The sequence below is a fragment of the Harmonia axyridis genome, chromosome 6, assembly GCF_914767665.1.
Source record: "Harmonia axyridis chromosome 6, icHarAxyr1.1, whole genome shotgun sequence".
In the NCBI taxonomy this organism is placed as follows: Eukaryota; Metazoa; Arthropoda; class Insecta; order Coleoptera; family Coccinellidae; genus Harmonia; species Harmonia axyridis.
Genome location: NC_059506.1, coordinates 8,055,924 through 8,073,582, shown reverse-complemented (window position 1 = coordinate 8,073,582; position 17,659 = coordinate 8,055,924). Strand labels below are relative to the sequence as shown.

The following is a 17,659-nucleotide window of genomic DNA, read 5'->3' as shown; positions in this document are numbered from 1 at the left end:
GCCATTTTTCATTTTATTCATAAATATTTTACAATTAGTGATATATCTGATCATTTTCTTAGAATATTTCCGCTATCACGTCAGTTTCAAATTCGCCAACATGATTTGGAGTTTGGAACCTACCACCTGTCAGATATTTCTGTAGACGTGTCGCATAGTCATATCTATGGACGAGAAAATTATTTAAATATTGTTGAAGATAAAAATTGTAAATTTGAAAACAAGAATAATGTAATTTTGATATTTTCATAATCAGAAGCATTCAAAAGACTTCAACTGTTTCTAATAATGTCCTGGATAATTGAAAATTCACTGAATAAATTCCAATACTTCCTTGTAAATATTCTGAAGTGTGGGCCCATTCCTAAACATGTAGGCATTATAATGGATGGAAATAGGCGCTATGCGAAGAAAATTAAAGCTGAAAAAGTTGTGGGGCATTCAAGGGGGTTCGACAAATTATCGGAAACTTTAGAATGGTGTAAAGAAATAGGAATAAAAGAGGTTACAGTATATGCATTTAGTATCGAAAACTTCAAAAGAACCGAAAGAGAAGTTGCAGAGCTTATGGATTTGGCTTCAGAAAAGTTCAAGAAACTTTTAGAAGAAGAGGATAAGCTAATGTTAGAAGGAGTTTGTGTTCGAATTATTGGAGATCTCTCATTATTAAGAAAAGATTTACAAAAGTTAATAGCTAAAGCTATGTTACTAACTAAAGATAACACTAAGTCATATTTGAATATAGCATTTGCTTATGTTAGTAGGGAAGAAATATCTACTTCAATTAAAAATGTCATAAAAGGGACTGAAGATAAATTCTTAGAAGTGGATGATGTAACAGAGACACTGCTATCACAAAGTTTATATTTAAATTCGTTTCCTGATTTGTTGATCAGAACTTCAGGAGAAGTTCGATTGAGTGATTTCTTATTATGGCAAAGTTCAAACTGTGTAATTTATTTCTCTGATGTCTTGTGGCCAGAATTTTCTTTCTGGAATTTTGTTCTTTGTATTCTTCATTATCAAAAGTCTTATTATAATTTGAAACCTAGAAATTTGTATGGTAATGCTCCAATTTGTAGATCAGAGAATGAAAGAGTTGAAAAATATTTAACATTTTTAAGAGTTAACAGATTAGACCTTCTGAAAACTTATGCTGCAAATTAAATTAAGGTCCTTTTCATTGATATCAATTTATTATACAGATACATTAAATAGTACAAAAGTATAAAAAATGTTCCTTATTTTAAATAACCCACAAGATGTTGATAATATATTTACAAGGTAAATTTTTGTGCATCTTTCCATACTTATAGCAAAAACCTATTTTTAAAGACTAACTAGTCTGTGCGTATATAATCTGATCAATAGTAAGGTGTTTGTCCAGACCAAAATAAGAAAAATTACAAATTGAACTCCATTACTGGATATACCAAAATTAACAATGGTGGCCCTTAGTCAATGCTAGTAATGCTACCCTAGACTTTCATGGAGAACGGAAGGTTGATTTTGTTGAAAATTTGATTTCTTGGTTGGGAGTCACTGCTCTATTGATCTAAAATAATTTCAGCGCTGCCGCTTATATCAAAACTAACTATAACAACTTCGATATTTCAAATAGAACACCCTATACACTTATAATATAAATTTTTGAAATATTCATTCGGACTTCTGAACCGCCGCTGAATTATTACAAATTTTTCCATTAATATTCCATATTTTTTCTTGACGAGTCGATAATTTCCTGTTTGATGAGGAATTAAAAAAATATGCACTTCTTTGAATTCCTCTCATTTCTGACAAAAATAGTTTATGAACCATTCGCCACACAAATTTTTTAGAAGAAAATTCTCCATGAGTATTTCTTTTTTTGAGACAATCATTATTCGTCTTTTTTTTTCGATATAGGAACATAGATAATTATATCTATATATTATTATTAAATAAAGATCAAAGTTTCCAGTTCGGTATCGAATTCAGATGCAGAAAGTGAATCAAGGTATTCCAACATTTTAACACAAGAACAATAGTAAAAAATTAAATCAAATCAACTTCGACAGCACAAAATATCAATCCAGATGTAAGACCTGCTTCAAGTCATGAACCTGAACTGATTGATTTAAAATCTCCGCGCCTCAATATAAAGAATACCGAAACTGTTCCCAGAATACGCAAACACACTGTACTAGTTGTCTATTACTCAAGTACAGCATATGACATTGGGCTGTGTGGTAATATTCGGCTGGGATTATGTTTACTGTGAACTTGAAAAACTATTATTTCAGAAAATTTGCTTTCAACGTTTAGGTGAAGTTCAAGAAAAGTGGTGGTGTTAAAAATGTCTATCCCCAATACCCTTAGATCATTATAACCAAATGGAAAGTACATACATCATTTTATCAAAACTTAGTTTATTGAAAATTGCCAACAAGTAAAAAGTTAATGGATATCACGATTTGAATGTACAAAAGTCATTTAAAATAATGGTTATATTCCTGATTTCTTCAATGAATCCCTATGTACCAGTTTGGAGTCTACGCCAAGGGCAGATGAGAGCAATCTGACCACACTCTTAACATCAGGATTGTCTCCCTCTGAAAAATAAATGAAATGATAAAGTTATATGGTTCAACTTAAAAATGTGGATTATTCTTAACAAAGGAAAATATTCATGTTCTGTTATTAGGTAAATTAAATTCTTTCAATTTTAAATTTTCTTCAACTCACCATCTGTAATTTGTCGTTCCAATTTAAGCTTTTCTTTATTCATCTCCAGCATACCCTCTTCGATAGTTCCCTGAGAAATTAGTCTATATACTGTAACAGGTCTTGTTTGACCCATTCGGTGACACCTGTCTTCTGCTTGTTTATCATTATAGGGGTTGAAATCAATATCATGTATGACCACAGTATCTGCAGCTGTTAAATTTATTCCTAATCCGCCAGCCTTTGTTGAGAGAAGGAAGACAAAAATGTTCTTATTTTCATTGAATTCATTTATTAAATCTTGCCTGTAAATTAAAAACTCAATTAATAACTAAAACCTTGCAAAACATAACAATGATTATTAGCAATCACTAACTGAAATTCTATAAAAAAAAACCAAATGAATATACTTGAAAATTTACCTTAAACCTACTGGTGTGCTGCCATCTAATCTACAGTATTCATGTTTTCTTAATTTCATATATTTCTCCATGATATTCAACATAATCACATACTGACTGAAAATAAGAACTCTATGTCCTCCTTGTTTCAGTTCTCCGAGTAATTTATCCAAAAATAAAAATTTTCCAGAGCATAGTATAAGATTATCAGGAAGGTCATAATTATCCAGACACTGAAACAGATGGAAAATCAAAATTTTTAATTGAAAGTATAGGATGATAATAGTTCATAATACTTCATTACCCCATGCACTTAACCATTTAGTAAGTAATAAATTTTTCATGGAGTTAGCATTAAAAACCTACAAGGTAAGAATATGATCAAAGCTTTGATGTGATTGTCCACAATAAGAAGTAATAATTAGAGATAAACTCCTTTGAAAGGAGTTCAGTGCACACAGAATAAAATTAATCCCAAATTATAATACTTAACCCGTGAGCAAGTCTGTTCATAAGTTGTATATCTCTTGTTTTTAATTTTGTGATGAAGAATTGTTCATTTTGGAAGTGCCAAAAAAAATAATATCGATGAAACACTATCACTTCCACGTTTGAAGTTTTTCCATCTTGTACAGTTTAAGCAGTAGGTAGGGTTCTAATATATTGTGCAACAAGTGGGGAAAGTCCAACTTTTCTGGCGAGTGGAAGTTTGTGGCACGAGCCTGAAAGGCGAGTGCCGCAAATACACGAGCGAGAAAAGGACTTTCTCCACATGTTGCACACTATACTTTTCCTACAACTGCACAAATTTCAATAATTAAAGTAATTGACTTGATTCAAATCAAAATGGCCTTCGTTGACAGTATGTGCTAATTTATTGCGTTTCCATAGAAACGACTCAAAAGACCAATTTTATTGGTCTACCAAGTGAGGTGTGGGCAAAGTGCCGTGGGGAATAATATTTCCCACAGTATGAGCAATACATAGTTTTGAAATTGAGTAAGCTATGAAGAATACGGTGCTTTCCATAGCAGTTGTAGGAAAAACATATTTTAGGTTGCTAATAATTTAAATGGATTCTAATCTTGAAGTGCATATCTACATAGGCATACAACTTTGCCGTTTTTTACGAAATTAGAGGCTTTATTGTAAAAAACTGGTTATATATTTATGATTCAAAGTATTGTCCATCGCTGGCCACTACTTTCTCCCATGTATCGGGCAGCATACAAATGCCGTGTTGAAAATACTGGTGATCTTTGGATGCGATCCACGAATCGATCCAATTTTTTACTTCTTCATAATACCGGAAGGGATGGCCAGCCAGGCTGTGTGCCATTGATCGAAACGTTGATAGTCCGAGGGAGCAACGTCTGGAGAATACGGTGCGTGGGATAGGACTTCCCATTTCGACGTTTCCAAGTATGTTTTGACCACTTTCGCAACATGGGGTCGAGCATTGTCATGCTGTGAAATCACTTTATCATGTCTCTCGTATTGCGGCCGTTTGTCTTTCAATGCTCGGCTCAAACGCATTAATTGCATTCGATAACGATCGCCTTCCAAGCAGCTGTTCACAAGCAAACAAACGCCGTTCAACATCTCTCGACTTCAACTCATACGACGCCCAATTTCCTTGTTTCTGAATAATTCCCATAACTTTCTGTCGTTTTGAAATGGCTTGTTGTGTCGCTCCCAATGATCCTGCCAATTCTTGTTGTGTCTTGATCAAGTAATGCCTCCAATTCTGCATCTTTAAAACTTCCTCTCTTTCACCGCCATGCTAGTCTTCGAAGTCAAAATCATCGTTTTTTTTTAATAAGCGCCTGTAATTGTTTCAGTCGGTTTTAACTACTCATAATACACTATGCCGAGCTGGTCTCACTAAATACTGAGCTTGATCTTAGAACCGTGAATATTCGGTTTGGCCGTCGACGTGGAAGCATGGCCGGGATATCCCCATGATTTTCTGCGCTTGGGATTATGTAATGCCTCCAATTATGCACCTTCGAAAACTTCTTTCCACCTCCATGCTGGTTCTTTCAATAATAGCGGCCTCACCATTGGTGCTTGAGAGCATTTGATGAGCCTCAGCCGCATATTTCTTCACATTAAAGCAGAAAATTGAAATCTCTCGCAAATGACGAGAATTTGGCTGGTAAGCAGACGTCATGTTTAATCGAGAATAACTTTTTGATGCAGACACAAATCGACTTATATTTCGATGGCATAATGTTTACAAATACCTAAGCTTATTGTAGGACATCTAAGATCCATTTATTTCGACTACCACTACAGTGACTTAATTAAACATAGTGGTGACAATTCGTTTAAATTGAGCCTAAAAATGGCGAATTGGAACATAGAACCATAGAACTGAACTGACATGTCAAAATCAAAATTATTGGGCCTGATAATATTTGATTGTATATAGAAGAAATTTATTTTACTGAAGAATACTACAGTGACTAAATAAAATGCGCCTTACATTTTGAATAGATCACAAAAATCAGGTATATGGAGAATGTAAACAAAAAGCAGCCATATTTAGGCTCAGCCAATCAAAAACGAGACCACGCTTGTCGCCACTGTGGTTTAATAAGTCACTGTAACTACCACTAACCGCTACAGCCATCTATCGGAAAATGACGGAAGCAAAGTTGTACACCTAATAATTGTTCCTAAGATGTCTAAAAACCAGGTGTATGAACTGATTAGCTTTTGTTTTGCCAATTTTGAGAATATTAGTTAAGCTTCGTTATGTCAACTGTAGGTAGCACTATCAACAAATAAAGATTCTTGTTATTTATTATTTATGAGTTTTGTGCCATTATGTACCTAAATATGTATATCTTTCATTATAGTTATGATCTATGGAAGCAATTCTTGTAATTGAAATACCAATAAACTCTCTCTCTATTTCAAATATTTGAATTCATTCCAGTAAACGTTTCGTGTTTCGTTTCACGACTTTGCACGATCATACTCGGTTACACATAAGATGCATAGAATACCTGGTGTGTTTACTGATTCGATTTTGTTTCAGACTTTTCGAGAGACCCACCTGTTGCTTTGGTGGTCTGCTTCACCAGAGTGCTGTAAGGTGGCGCTCTTTAAAATTTTTCGAATTCCCGCATCTGCCTGGTGCCGTTTAAAAAGGAAATACTGATTTTAGACACTGCAAACATTCACAATAAATTACAATTCAGTTCATATCGAATTTTTACTCAAATGAATGGAATATAATGACAGATCATAGAATATAAAATATTATTGTTCTATACTCAAAGTTCACGACAAGAGCGTAGAAATAGGGGGATACTGGGGGTAATTACACGGTGTTCCTAAATTGGAGATACAAATGAAAATGAGAGATTTCCGGATCATTTTAAGAAAAAAAGTTCTATAACATGAGTCCCCAAACATTTTGTTTTGAGATACATGTGTTAAAGTTTAAGTTTTTTTCTCGTATAACCTTCCCTTCACAAGATATTTAATATGAATTGGCCATAGATATTCCAGTTTAAAGTTTTCACTATGTGATATGCTAATTTTGAATGCAAATCTACAGGGTGATATATTTTCTGGAAGGATTCCTGCTTCCTTCCTCCAAAACTATATTTTGGTGAATGGCTGTTAGTTTAGAAAAATGTAGAAAAAAAACTCTGGTCCAGTACTACACTTTTTGGTTTGTTATAGTTTTGTCGTATCTGCTATCGATTTCGAGAAAAATCTCTAGTAATCCTCAGGAAAATCCAAATTATTATAAAGATCCAGGTAGTTAGCTATAATGAATGCATTAATTATAAGTTTTGGTATTTATTTACCCAATCTGTAGCGAAGATTAATAAATATTTGATAAACTGTACGACACACTAGAAACAACCTGTATATTGAAAGCAAAGCGTTTGTGGGCTCATATTCATGAAACTTTTTTTTCAAAATTATCCAAGTAATTTCTCATTTTCCTTCGTAACTCTTATTCGAGAACACCCAGTATAAGGTAAGAACAACCAAATAGGTAATAGGTAATTAAAAAAATTATTTCGAGTAATTTGGTTCAAACTTCATTATCAAACTTCTTTTTCTAACATTACAGATATGAATAAAAGTTGTCGTCAAAATTTTTTTTTTCGATTATCCCTCCCCAAGAAAAAAAAGATCTACGCCCTTGGTTCGAGAATTGCGAGAAATGTCAAATGTAAACGATGTATGCGCCATCTGAAAAGCCCGCGATCCCTCGAAATCAAGTAGGTATAAATCCGAAAAATCTCCCGTTTTGTCTGAAAGTTTTACAGGTATGAGTAGACACACCAGGTATTCTATGCATCTTAGTTACACATCGCTTTTGATTGGTCAGTATCAGGTTTTAATTAATGTATCCAATCAAAATCAACGGAAAAAGATCGAAATGACAAGTATGACATTGCGGCGCCGCCACGAACTAAAACTAATATTTTCAATTTGGTCGAATATCATTGCATTCAAAATTTGAGGAGTGCACACACACCATGGTTTTAGACATCTTAATTGTTCCTAACCCACAGAATTACAATTAATTTGGCTAATGAACATCTTCAAAATAGCTTTATAATAGTTATGTCTAAGTAAAGATTAAATCCTTATACTTACAGCAAAATTCTTGATAAGCGAGTGAATATCAAAATCAGACATGCAGAGTAAATCATCTATGATGTATTCTTCTTTGGTGTCTTTATAACCTGGATCTTTCGCAAGCCTTTTTGCGATTTCTAGGATTTGTGTGTAATCATAGTGGTACCTCAACAAAAGTGGATGGTTACTTAGTTTTCGTAGGTCAGTCATCATGGTCATACTGTTAAGAGGTACCTCGTCATTTTCCTGAAACATTTCAATTGATTTTTATCTTTTGAATATATTATCGAAAGAGTCAGTTAATTTGAGTTTATTTTCTAAAAAGTTCATTGAAATAATAAAATAAAAAAAATAATCAAAAAAATTAAATCACCTTAGCCTCTAAATTGGCAGCTTGATAAGAAGCAACTAAAGTTTCATACTGTTCTTTCTGGGTAGGTGCCATGGGTACATGCATAACATGATCTGTTTTTGTAGGAAGATCCTTTAGGACATCCTGTTTCAATCTTCTCAACACAAAAGGCTTCATTATCCGTTTTGCCTTTTCAATTTGCTCTTTTTCGAACGTAGGTACATTTCCATCAGCTTGATTGGATTTCTGTGGTAAAAAAGCGAATCAATATATGTATATTTGCATGTAACTTGTACAAAATTCAAATTACTTCAGTTGCTATTTAAAATCTTATGCAATATTTCAATATAACTTATAGGTTAAGAGTATTTGGAATAAGAGAGAAAAATTTATGCTACTCACCGAACCCTTTTGGAAAAGACTCTTTATATCTGTTGTTTTCTCAGCAAACATTTTCGGCATCACAAATATCAATAATGACATTAACTCAAGCAGATTATTTTGTAATGGAGTACCAGTCAGCAAAATTCTATGTTTGGCCTGAAAATGAAAGGGAAATGAAAACCACTATAAAATAAAAGAAAAAATGTTATTATAATTAGTTATTATTTAAGTTTTCTTTGAACCATATCCGTTATGAACTGAAGGATTCGTTCTCAGCTAGTCAAGCTTCAATTTAGATGTTTGATTGTTTGCTGGGAAAATGCCTCCAATTTAAATAATGCAAGGTAGTCAAGTACAAAGATATGATGGAACAAATATTTTAAATTTAAACTAACAAAATTTGAACAAATGATATCATATCAAAAAATTTCTGAAAACAAATAAATAAAAGAAAGAAAAGATGTATGTATGAAAATTCTATACAGTCAAGACAACACCTAATGACTGAATTCATAGAACAGAAACATCTGATAAAATCAACATAAACAGTTTATTGTAAAAATATTATCATGCCTTCGATTTAACACCTTTAGACTTTTTTTATTTGGGAGCATAATGACAACTTCTTACTTCATACAATTGTTGTAGTACTTAACAACTTTGTTTTATTTTTTTGCACAAAGTTGTTAAAATTTTGTGCAAAAAAAATTATTTGTTTTATCAATACTGTGTAGAAATAAAAAACATTCCCATAAAAAGAACAACTAGAAATGCAGAACAGACTCACATTGATCCTTATAAGATTTTCATATCTTTGAGTATTCATATTCTTTAACATATGAGCTTCATCAAATATCACATAATGCATAGGAATCACTTTGAACATTTTTCGTTCTTCTGGGGTATTGGCTACTGTTGTATACCTGAAAATTAGATCAGAAGATTGCTTTCGAGTGTTTATAAAATAAGGGGTGTTTTTTTCTAGAGCTATAGAACTTTAAATTCCAATAAAACAACGATGGATTATTCCATCGACATGAATTTTATTTATCCGCAAGATAATCTTGTGGCATTACATTTTAAATATGATTTCTGGCATATGACCGCCACGGCTGGCTCGGATGTAGTCCAATCTGGACGTCCAATTATCGATGACTTTTTCCAACATTTGTGGCCGTATATCGGCAATAACACAATAACACGGCGAATGTTGTCTTCCAAATGGTCAAGGGTTTGTGGCTTATTCGCATAGACCAATGACTTTACATAGCCCCACAGAAAGTAGTCTAGCGGTGTTAAATCACAAGATCTTGGAGGCCAATTCAAAGGTCCAAAACGTGAAATTAGGCGGTCACCAAACGTTTCTTTCAATAAATCGATTGTGGCACGAGCTGTGTGACATGTTGCGCCGTCTTGTTGGAACCACAGCTCCTGGACATCATGGTTGTTCAATTCAGGAATGAAAAAGTTAGTAATCATGGCTCTATACCGATCACCCTTGACTGTAACGTTCTGGCCATCATCATTTTTGAAGAAGTACGGACCAATGATTCCACCGGCCCATAAAGCGCACCAAACAGTCAGTTTAACGGTGTTTCGACATACACTTGAGGATTAGTTTCACTCCAAATGCGGCAGTTTTGTTTGTTGACGTAGCCATTCAACCAGAAGTGCGCTTCATCGCTAAACAAAATAAAATGGACGTAGTGCGCGATACGTATTCCGCACAGAACCACTATTTTCGAAATAAAATTGCACCATTTGCAACCGTTGTTCAGGCGTGAGTCTATTCATGATGAATTGCCAAACCAAACTGAGAATAAATCACTTGACAGCTGTTAAATCGGTTGCCATCTTGAACAGTATAATGCCAACTTAAAGTTATATACCTCGAAAAAAACACCCTATATAAAAACCGAAGACTTATATTTGATAATTTTCCAAATCTTCCATAAATTAAGAAAAACTTTCATTTCTCAATAATTTAAGAATATCATGAAAATATTCAAATATTGAACAAAGCAAAGGTTCACTCACGTAGTAAGTACAACATCAAATTCCTCAAGTACCCCTTGAGCGAATTCTATCCTAAAAACTTTTCTTTCTTCTATACTACCATAATACATAAAAACTCTCAATTCTGGACACCATCTTGCAAATTCGTTCCTCCAATTATCTGAAAAAGAGGTAATTTCCTGTCATTACTTGCTAAGAGTTCACATTTAGAAAGGCAGTACATTCCATACCCTCATTAGTCTTGAATGATGCAATGTTTTTTATATGCTCATTAATGGATTTTAGAATTTCAAGCCAAATACTTTGGAAAAAGATGAACAATTCCTGATAAAATAAAATCTGTGCACAATAATTTTCAACAGAAAATACCTAATGTCTTGAAATTTCAGGTTATGTTTTATATATGTTTCTCTATTTCAGTATCGTAATGACTTTATTACAGTTCTAAAAACAGTGCTGTAATGAACTCATTACAGCATTGTTTTCAGTTATATTTTTCGTTTTGTGGTTGTCTACACAGACGTCAGACATCCAATCCTATCAAAATTAAACACACGTCAATTATTGACAATATAATATAATTTGGATTTTGTGAAATGATTTGCGATATTATTCGCATTTTCTCTTAATTGTGTTGGTGTTAAATCGATTTCGTCAGATAAAATTCACGAATTCAATGCGTAATTATAAATTATTTCAAAATTCGAAACGTACGATTCAAATTGAATTTCCGTAATCTGTCAATTTTCGTAACAGTCACACCAACTGCCAAGATACAATACAAATGTCACTAGGATATATTATCTGAATTTTTATTGAATTTCGACAATATTTCACAAAACTAGACTGAAATAGAGAAAATATCGTCTAATACTCGTTGCAGAAGGCAATTCCAACACTCATGCGTTCCAAAACTCGCTCCTTCGTCGCTCGTTTTCGAATTTCGCATTCGTGTTGGAATAGGAGCCCATTCTGCAACTTGTTTTAGAATATACTATTTAAGATGTAGTAATCATCAAAATAATTCTAAAAATACGAATCCAATCGACTGACACAACTTTTAGATTAATGAATGTTTGTAATTCTCATATTTTGAGCTGAGAATGGCAGATTGGACTGAAAACTCACCCATCTGATCAAACTAATAATGATAACATATACCAGGTAAGTTTTTTAAGTTGGATCAGTAGAAAATGCCGAAAGAAACATCTTATAGAAAAATTTTTCAAATAAAAAGTTGTGGGAGGAGGGGGATCAAATTTGGAATTTTAGACATGAATCCCCGTTTTTTATGGCAGATTCGTATTCTTCAGCAAAAAATACAAAAGTTTTGTATGAACAATTGTTCGCAATTCATCGTCATTCGTCTGTAATCGAATATAAAATTTCCGTCTGAATCACCTCATGAAATTTTAGTTCAACTCTTCGTTTGAATAACGGAAAAGGTTGTGTGCATAAAGATAGACAGCTTAACGGAGATTTCTACTAAAGACAAATAATTTTTTTTTTTTTTAATAGATACACCCTTTTTAATTAATGGGAAGTATTTTAAATGAAAAACAAATGAAGAACAAATAATTTCGCCATTTCCGAATAATCAATGATAGTACATGTACTGAAAACAAACAGTTCAGCAGAAAACGTCAGAATTTTAGGTGATTACAGAGCCATAAGTGACGATTTGTGAAAAACAAAACATTTATATTTTTTGCTGTAGAATACGAATCTGCAATAAAAACAGGGAATCCCATTTGAAATTTCAAAGTTGATGCCAGTACTTCCCACAAGGGGGAATTAAATGTAACAGGTTCTGACATAAGTGGACTTTCTCTGCAAAACCATCAACCATTCAATAAAAATATTTTTCTGTAAGATGTTTCCTTTTCGTGATTTTTAACTGATTCAACTCAAAAAATTCACTCTGTATATGGAAGTCACATACAATTTGGTGGGATATATTTCTAGACGGATGGCTGTTAGGGGTCACTCTAGTCTAATTTTATAAATCATCTTTGAGAGCATTCATTCAACTTACCTAGTGTAGAAGCAGGTACAACAACTAAATGCGTATCCTTGGCCTGGCCCGTTTCTTTCAAATATGCCAAAAACGATATAACTTGTACCGTTTTACCTAAGCCCATTTCATCAGCCAAAATGCCATTTACTCCCTGGGAATGTAATACTGCTAACCAATTTAAACCAACCATCTGATAACTAGTCAACTTCAACCTGAAAATTTATTTTAGCTAATAACCTAAGTTGTTAATACCGAAAAAAAACACCTACGATTGGGCATAAAATATCAGCAGTGTACAGGGTGATTCACTTATCTTGAAAACTCCAATTCTCTAAAAATGGTGAAATATTTTTGTCTCTGTAATTTTTGCTATTTTGTACAAGTCAGTGTTGGCTTGAGATGCAGTTGGCAAAAAAAAAATTAAGACACCAGAAACATTACCTTTTTATGAAGCCATTCGAAAGATGATTTCATTCTAATTTTTTTCAAACCTTCAGAGTTCTGTAGCGTTTTTTATGTTAATTCTATTCCATTAATTTTTTTATGTATTGACATTATTCCTTGATTTGGAGACATAGATATGATTTTGTTTCTTAAAATCAAGGATTATAATTTAATGAATATTATATTTCAGGATGCCCCACAGAAAGTAATCTATGTACGTTAGGTCCGGCGATCTTGGTGGACATCGGATGGGTCCATTAGGTCCTGTCCATTTATTTTCAAATTCTTGGTCTAATATTCTGACAGAAGTAACTCGTAATGAAATAAAAAAGATATAATTTATGTATGGATCATAATGTGGGCATATAGATTATAGAACATATGATTTAAAATTTTTCAGGTTATTAAAAAAAATGTTTATTGGATATAATAATAATAAAGAAATGGATTGCTAGAAAGCCACCTTGATTTTAAGAAACAAAATCATATACATGTTCTATGTCCCCAAATCAAAGCATTCTGTCACAATACAGAAAAAATAAATGGAAAAGAATTAACATACAAAACACTGCAGATTGATATCATTTTAAAATGAAAAAAGAAATCGTATTTGAAGAAAAAAATTGACAGCGCCGCGACGACTGGCGTCTTTATTTTTTCCACAGACTTTTACGCACATCTAAGTCAACATTGACTTGTAAAAAAGGCCGTTTAAGTATAGAATGAAAAATATTTTGCCGTTTTCGGAAAAATTCAATTTACCAAGATAAAAATGAATCACCCTATATTTACACAAACTTGTAATTTTTTTTAGACAAAGAAATAAAGATATTATTTGATATTTGAAATACTTATAACATTGCCAAATAGATAATTTCATAGATTTATAAAAAAAAAATTTTAATTTTTTTAATTCATAACTAAAGGTATGGAAATTTCAGATCAATTTTAAGGATTAATTTTTTTGTACTTTTCGTTAATGAAGACTTAATAATCAACCATATTATTTCCTAAAATATCTGTACTTGTATTTCAAGGAAATAGAAAAGTAAATATTTCAAGGCAGGTTTGATCTGGAAATTATCATTGAAAATAATCTAACGAAAAAATTTTCTGATTAATTTTCATATAATATGATATAGATTATCAAGAACTTGTAATTCTGAGATTATTTGCCTTACGCTGATGATAAATTTCGAGGTTGCTCCTTGACGCCGGCACCAGCAGCTACTGCTCTCTCCATCGAAGTTGCTATATTCGAACACTTTCTCATTAAATTTTTTATATTATTACGAATATAAAGCACTTGCTGTGCAGCATTCAATATGTCAGTGCTCAAGTTTTTATTTTTTTCTAATTTCTCCACCTAGAAATGAATAAATTGCTTCGTAAACCCTCAAATTTTTTGTTGATATTAGCAATAATGTATGATTAGATTTAAACAATTACTTCAAAATCAAACAATCAATAAGATTCAGGCGTTGTTCCAAAGCTACCTAGATGATGAAGATATTTTCCTTATTCAGACATCAAACTTGAGTTTTTTGATATTACATTTCTTACATACCAAATCAATCCATCCAGTAAAAGGTCTTGCTTCTATTAGAGCTTCAGCTTTTTTTTTGGAACAGCTATTCATTAGTTGGAGTTCTGTTAACGTTGCATTTTGTAGGAAATCAAAAACATTTTTTTTATCTCCCATAAGTTCATCATTCAATTCAGCATCTGAATCTTCATCATCGCTGAAATAAGAACTCTTTGAAACTGCATCAAATTTGCAATCGTAATAGATTAATTGTTATGTTTAAATTTTTTGAGAATGTTGTTTTACCTGTTGAAAACTCTTCTATCCTTATAATTACTACCTTCTGTACTATCATCAGTGTCATAATCCGCGGTTTTTCTCTTTTTCACTAAAAATTCAACAAAATGAGGAATTTTGAATTATCATTAGGAATTTCTCTAATTATATCATTCACTTAAAAATATAATTAAAAATAATACTGATATGAAAGAATACAAAATTTTGTTTGATTTCAAAGAAATTTTGAGGAGGTTGTGGCATAAATGTCTGCCTTTCTGAATTTTATATGGGATTGAACAAACCTCTCTTTTTGCCAGATTCTATCTTTTCTGAAGCCTGCCTTTTGAAACTTCTTTGAATTTCTTCCCTGGAAACATTAGACTGGATTACCTTCTGCTGATAATCCAATTTCCACTTGGCATAACCCCCTGGCAAGACTTCTTTACCATGTAACCTTGCTAACTCAGAAGCAGCCTCATCAGTATTAAAATTATATTTGGAAAGCATATCATGGATCACCTAGAGCAAAAACTTTATCGATTGAATCTTAATAAGTACTTTTAACCTGCTGAAATGGTATAGCTATTGTATGAGAATATTCTATCATAAGGAAATTTATTCAGGACAAACTTTCAGCACTAGATTTTGTTTAATACATCTATCATCTATAAAAAACTACAAAAATAAAATAATGAGAAGTAATTAACAGTAGCTAGATTTGTAGGGAAAAACACTCAGTAAAAATTAAAGAATACCTACACAGATTTTAAAAGTACCAAATTGAAATTAAGAGCATTTGCAAAGTAAAAACTTGTTTGCTGGGTTCCACTAAAATTCTATAGAAACACTGGCTTGAAAAATATTAATATTTAAATGGTCTTGCATTCTAACATGTAGCTTATTGGTAGATGGTAGGAAATACACAATATTCGCAAAACTCACCATAGCCTCCAAGCGGGGAAACATATCTAGTAAAAATTTCATTTGACGTTCTTTCTCCAAAATTGATGGTGTTTTCATTGTTCTTCTGACACCGTTTGTCACAACAATATTATTGGGAGTATTAGAACTGCTTTCTGGTTGAATATTTTTAGTGCTATTAGGTGGTTGAATGATTTGGTTTGAGTCTGAATCAGAATCAGAATCAGTAGGGAGTATTATTATTCTTCTCCTTCTTGGCGCTGAAGGATTAACAGACGACACCCCAGCTGAAAGAAAGAAGCAATAACTAAATGCTTGGGAGTATGGGTACTTGACATCAATAAAAAACGTGTTACATACATTCACCATTCCCAGAATGGCTAGATGTTGATGTTGGGTCATGACTAAAGGTTTTTTTGTTTATCCTAAAACCTCTCAAATTCAACTGAGAACCATTATCATCAGACATTGTTTATGTTTAAAATTGTCAATATTTAAAATAAATATGTGTATAGAATATAAAATAAAATCGATTTCTTTAGCTCTTGAATATTATTTATTTATTCAAAAAACGCTGTTAATCTTGAATATATGTATAAAATTGTTGCATGTACCCATAAATTCGGTATCACTCCCAATCACTAAACACAAAAATACCAAACCGTAAATGTAAATACACTGAATTTTACTTTTTTTGACTAACTGACATTTTATGCTATGGTTTACAAACCCATCAACCAGAGGTGCCAACTGGCTTATACGAACGGTAAGAACGTTAGAAGAAAGTTGATCTATGTTCTACGGTTAGAATTAGAAGAAAGAAGCAGGTTAGGAGCACAGAACACAAATATTTACTAAGAAGTCCGTGCAGATTCAGTATTTTATGATTAGAACTATCTGCTTTTCGCGATTTTTACTTACATTGTTCATTTCCTTTTGAATTATTTTTATTCATTTGAAAATTCAAAAAAGTGATAAACAAAACGAACAAAAATAATCTGTTCTTATTTTAATGGAGAAAAATGTATGAAAGTTATTTTCACATTTTTAGTTACCCGATTACTTCTAACGATATTCACTACACATTCTCATACTCATAGTACACAAATAATATTTTTTTTTACAAATTAAATAATGAATTTCCATCACATAAGGTCCGAATCCAGTAAATATCTATTTTCTACATAATGAACAAATCATTTGTGTTATAAGAATCTTATCAGATTGTGAATGGAAACAGGTATGTTATATATTATTAAATGTAGTAAGACTTACCGTTAAATTTTTTTAAGACGAAATCTACAACGTTTTAATTCGAACCATCAAGATAACATTTATCAAATTATTTTGTACATAATTCATGATGAATGACAAAACTTATTTATGACAATAGGAAAACATAGATGATTCTCATACGGTTGCAATCTATAGATCTTCTAGCTATTTCATATTAATATTTTCATCAGTGTTTACAACTTAGTCTCCTTTTAAACAACGCAGCGAAGAACGCGTATAATGAAATATTATTGAACATGGTACAATTTACACTAGGCCATCCAACAGTCGTACTCAAACCACGACGCCAAATTTGATCGGCTAGCGCCTCTAATTTAATTAGAGCATATTAAGGACCTTTTTTAACAGAGTTTTTTGATGCGCGGCAGGCGATCGCCAATAGTGTGCCTTTATCGCGTATTTGTTTAGGTAATGGGGATATGTCGACAATGTGTCCCATTGGATGAGTTGTAATCTAGAAATAAGTGAGCTTCTTTAACTTTGAAAATCAGTTGATCAAAATACGATAGCACTATTCATTAGTACTAAGTATGTGCTATCGTTGTATTCCAAATAGAATGACACGCAATTTTCACTGAAAATATATAGAGGGTGCCATTTGAAAATAAAAAGTTAGGGGTAGCTACCACAGGGCTGTCAAATGTGAGAACCTTTTTTTATACATCATTGGTAAGGTACTTTGATGTTATTCTAAAGCAGTTTTT

General features: G+C 32.3%; 2 protein-coding genes across 5 annotated transcripts; one reads left to right on the top strand and one right to left on the bottom strand.

Moving 5' to 3' along the window:
• The first annotated feature begins 145 nt into the window (after positions 1 to 145).
• On the top strand, positions 146 to 1,235 carry LOC123681942 (dehydrodolichyl diphosphate synthase complex subunit DHDDS). Its single transcript, XM_045620326.1, has one exon. The coding sequence runs from the start codon at positions 289 to 291 to the stop codon at positions 1,165 to 1,167; it is 879 nt and encodes a 292-aa protein (XP_045476282.1). The 5' UTR covers positions 146 to 288; the 3' UTR covers positions 1,168 to 1,235.
• A 1,156-nt stretch (positions 1,236 to 2,391) lies between these two features.
• Positions 2,392 to 17,080, bottom strand: LOC123681940 (SWI/SNF-related matrix-associated actin-dependent regulator of chromatin subfamily A containing DEAD/H box 1 homolog). Of its 4 annotated transcripts, none has more exons than XM_045620322.1 (15): positions 16,935 to 17,080; positions 15,681 to 15,946; positions 15,041 to 15,257; positions 14,766 to 14,847; positions 14,502 to 14,676; positions 14,116 to 14,300; positions 12,509 to 12,702; positions 10,495 to 10,633; positions 9,245 to 9,380; positions 8,476 to 8,613; positions 8,095 to 8,319; positions 7,740 to 7,967; positions 3,129 to 3,340; positions 2,728 to 3,011; positions 2,392 to 2,594 (listed from the first exon to the last, which is right to left on the bottom strand). In XM_045620322.1, the coding sequence occupies exons 2-15, from the start codon at positions 15,756 to 15,758 to the stop codon at positions 2,488 to 2,490; spliced, it is 2,400 nt and encodes a 799-aa protein (XP_045476278.1). In that variant the 5' UTR covers positions 15,759 to 15,946; positions 16,935 to 17,080; the 3' UTR covers positions 2,392 to 2,487. The 4 variants fall into 4 exon arrangements, with proteins under 4 accessions (XP_045476278.1, XP_045476277.1, XP_045476276.1 ...); XM_045620321.1 differs by lacking the exon at positions 16,935 to 17,080 and adding an exon at positions 16,274 to 16,426; XM_045620320.1 differs by lacking the exon at positions 16,935 to 17,080 and adding an exon at positions 16,020 to 16,419.
• Between the last annotated feature and the right edge of the window lie 579 nt (positions 17,081 to 17,659).

Bases quoted from the DNA above. Each gene is read 5' to 3' on its own strand.
- LOC123681942 (XM_045620326.1), top strand. From the start codon at position 289: ATGTCCTGGATAATTGAAAATTCACTGAATAAATTCCAATACTTCCTT.
- LOC123681940 (XM_045620320.1), bottom strand. From the start codon at position 16,128: ATGTCTGATGATAATGGTTCTCAGTTGAATTTGAGAGGTTTTAGGATA. The intron at 8,614-9,244 runs GTGAGTCTGTTC...TTTCATTTTCAG, and splicing joins AAAATCTTATAAGGATCAAT to GCCAAACATAGAATTTTGCT. The intron at 3,341-7,739 runs GTAAGTATAAGG...CATCTGTTTCAG, and splicing joins CGCTTATCAAGAATTTTGCT to TGTCTGGATAATTATGACCT.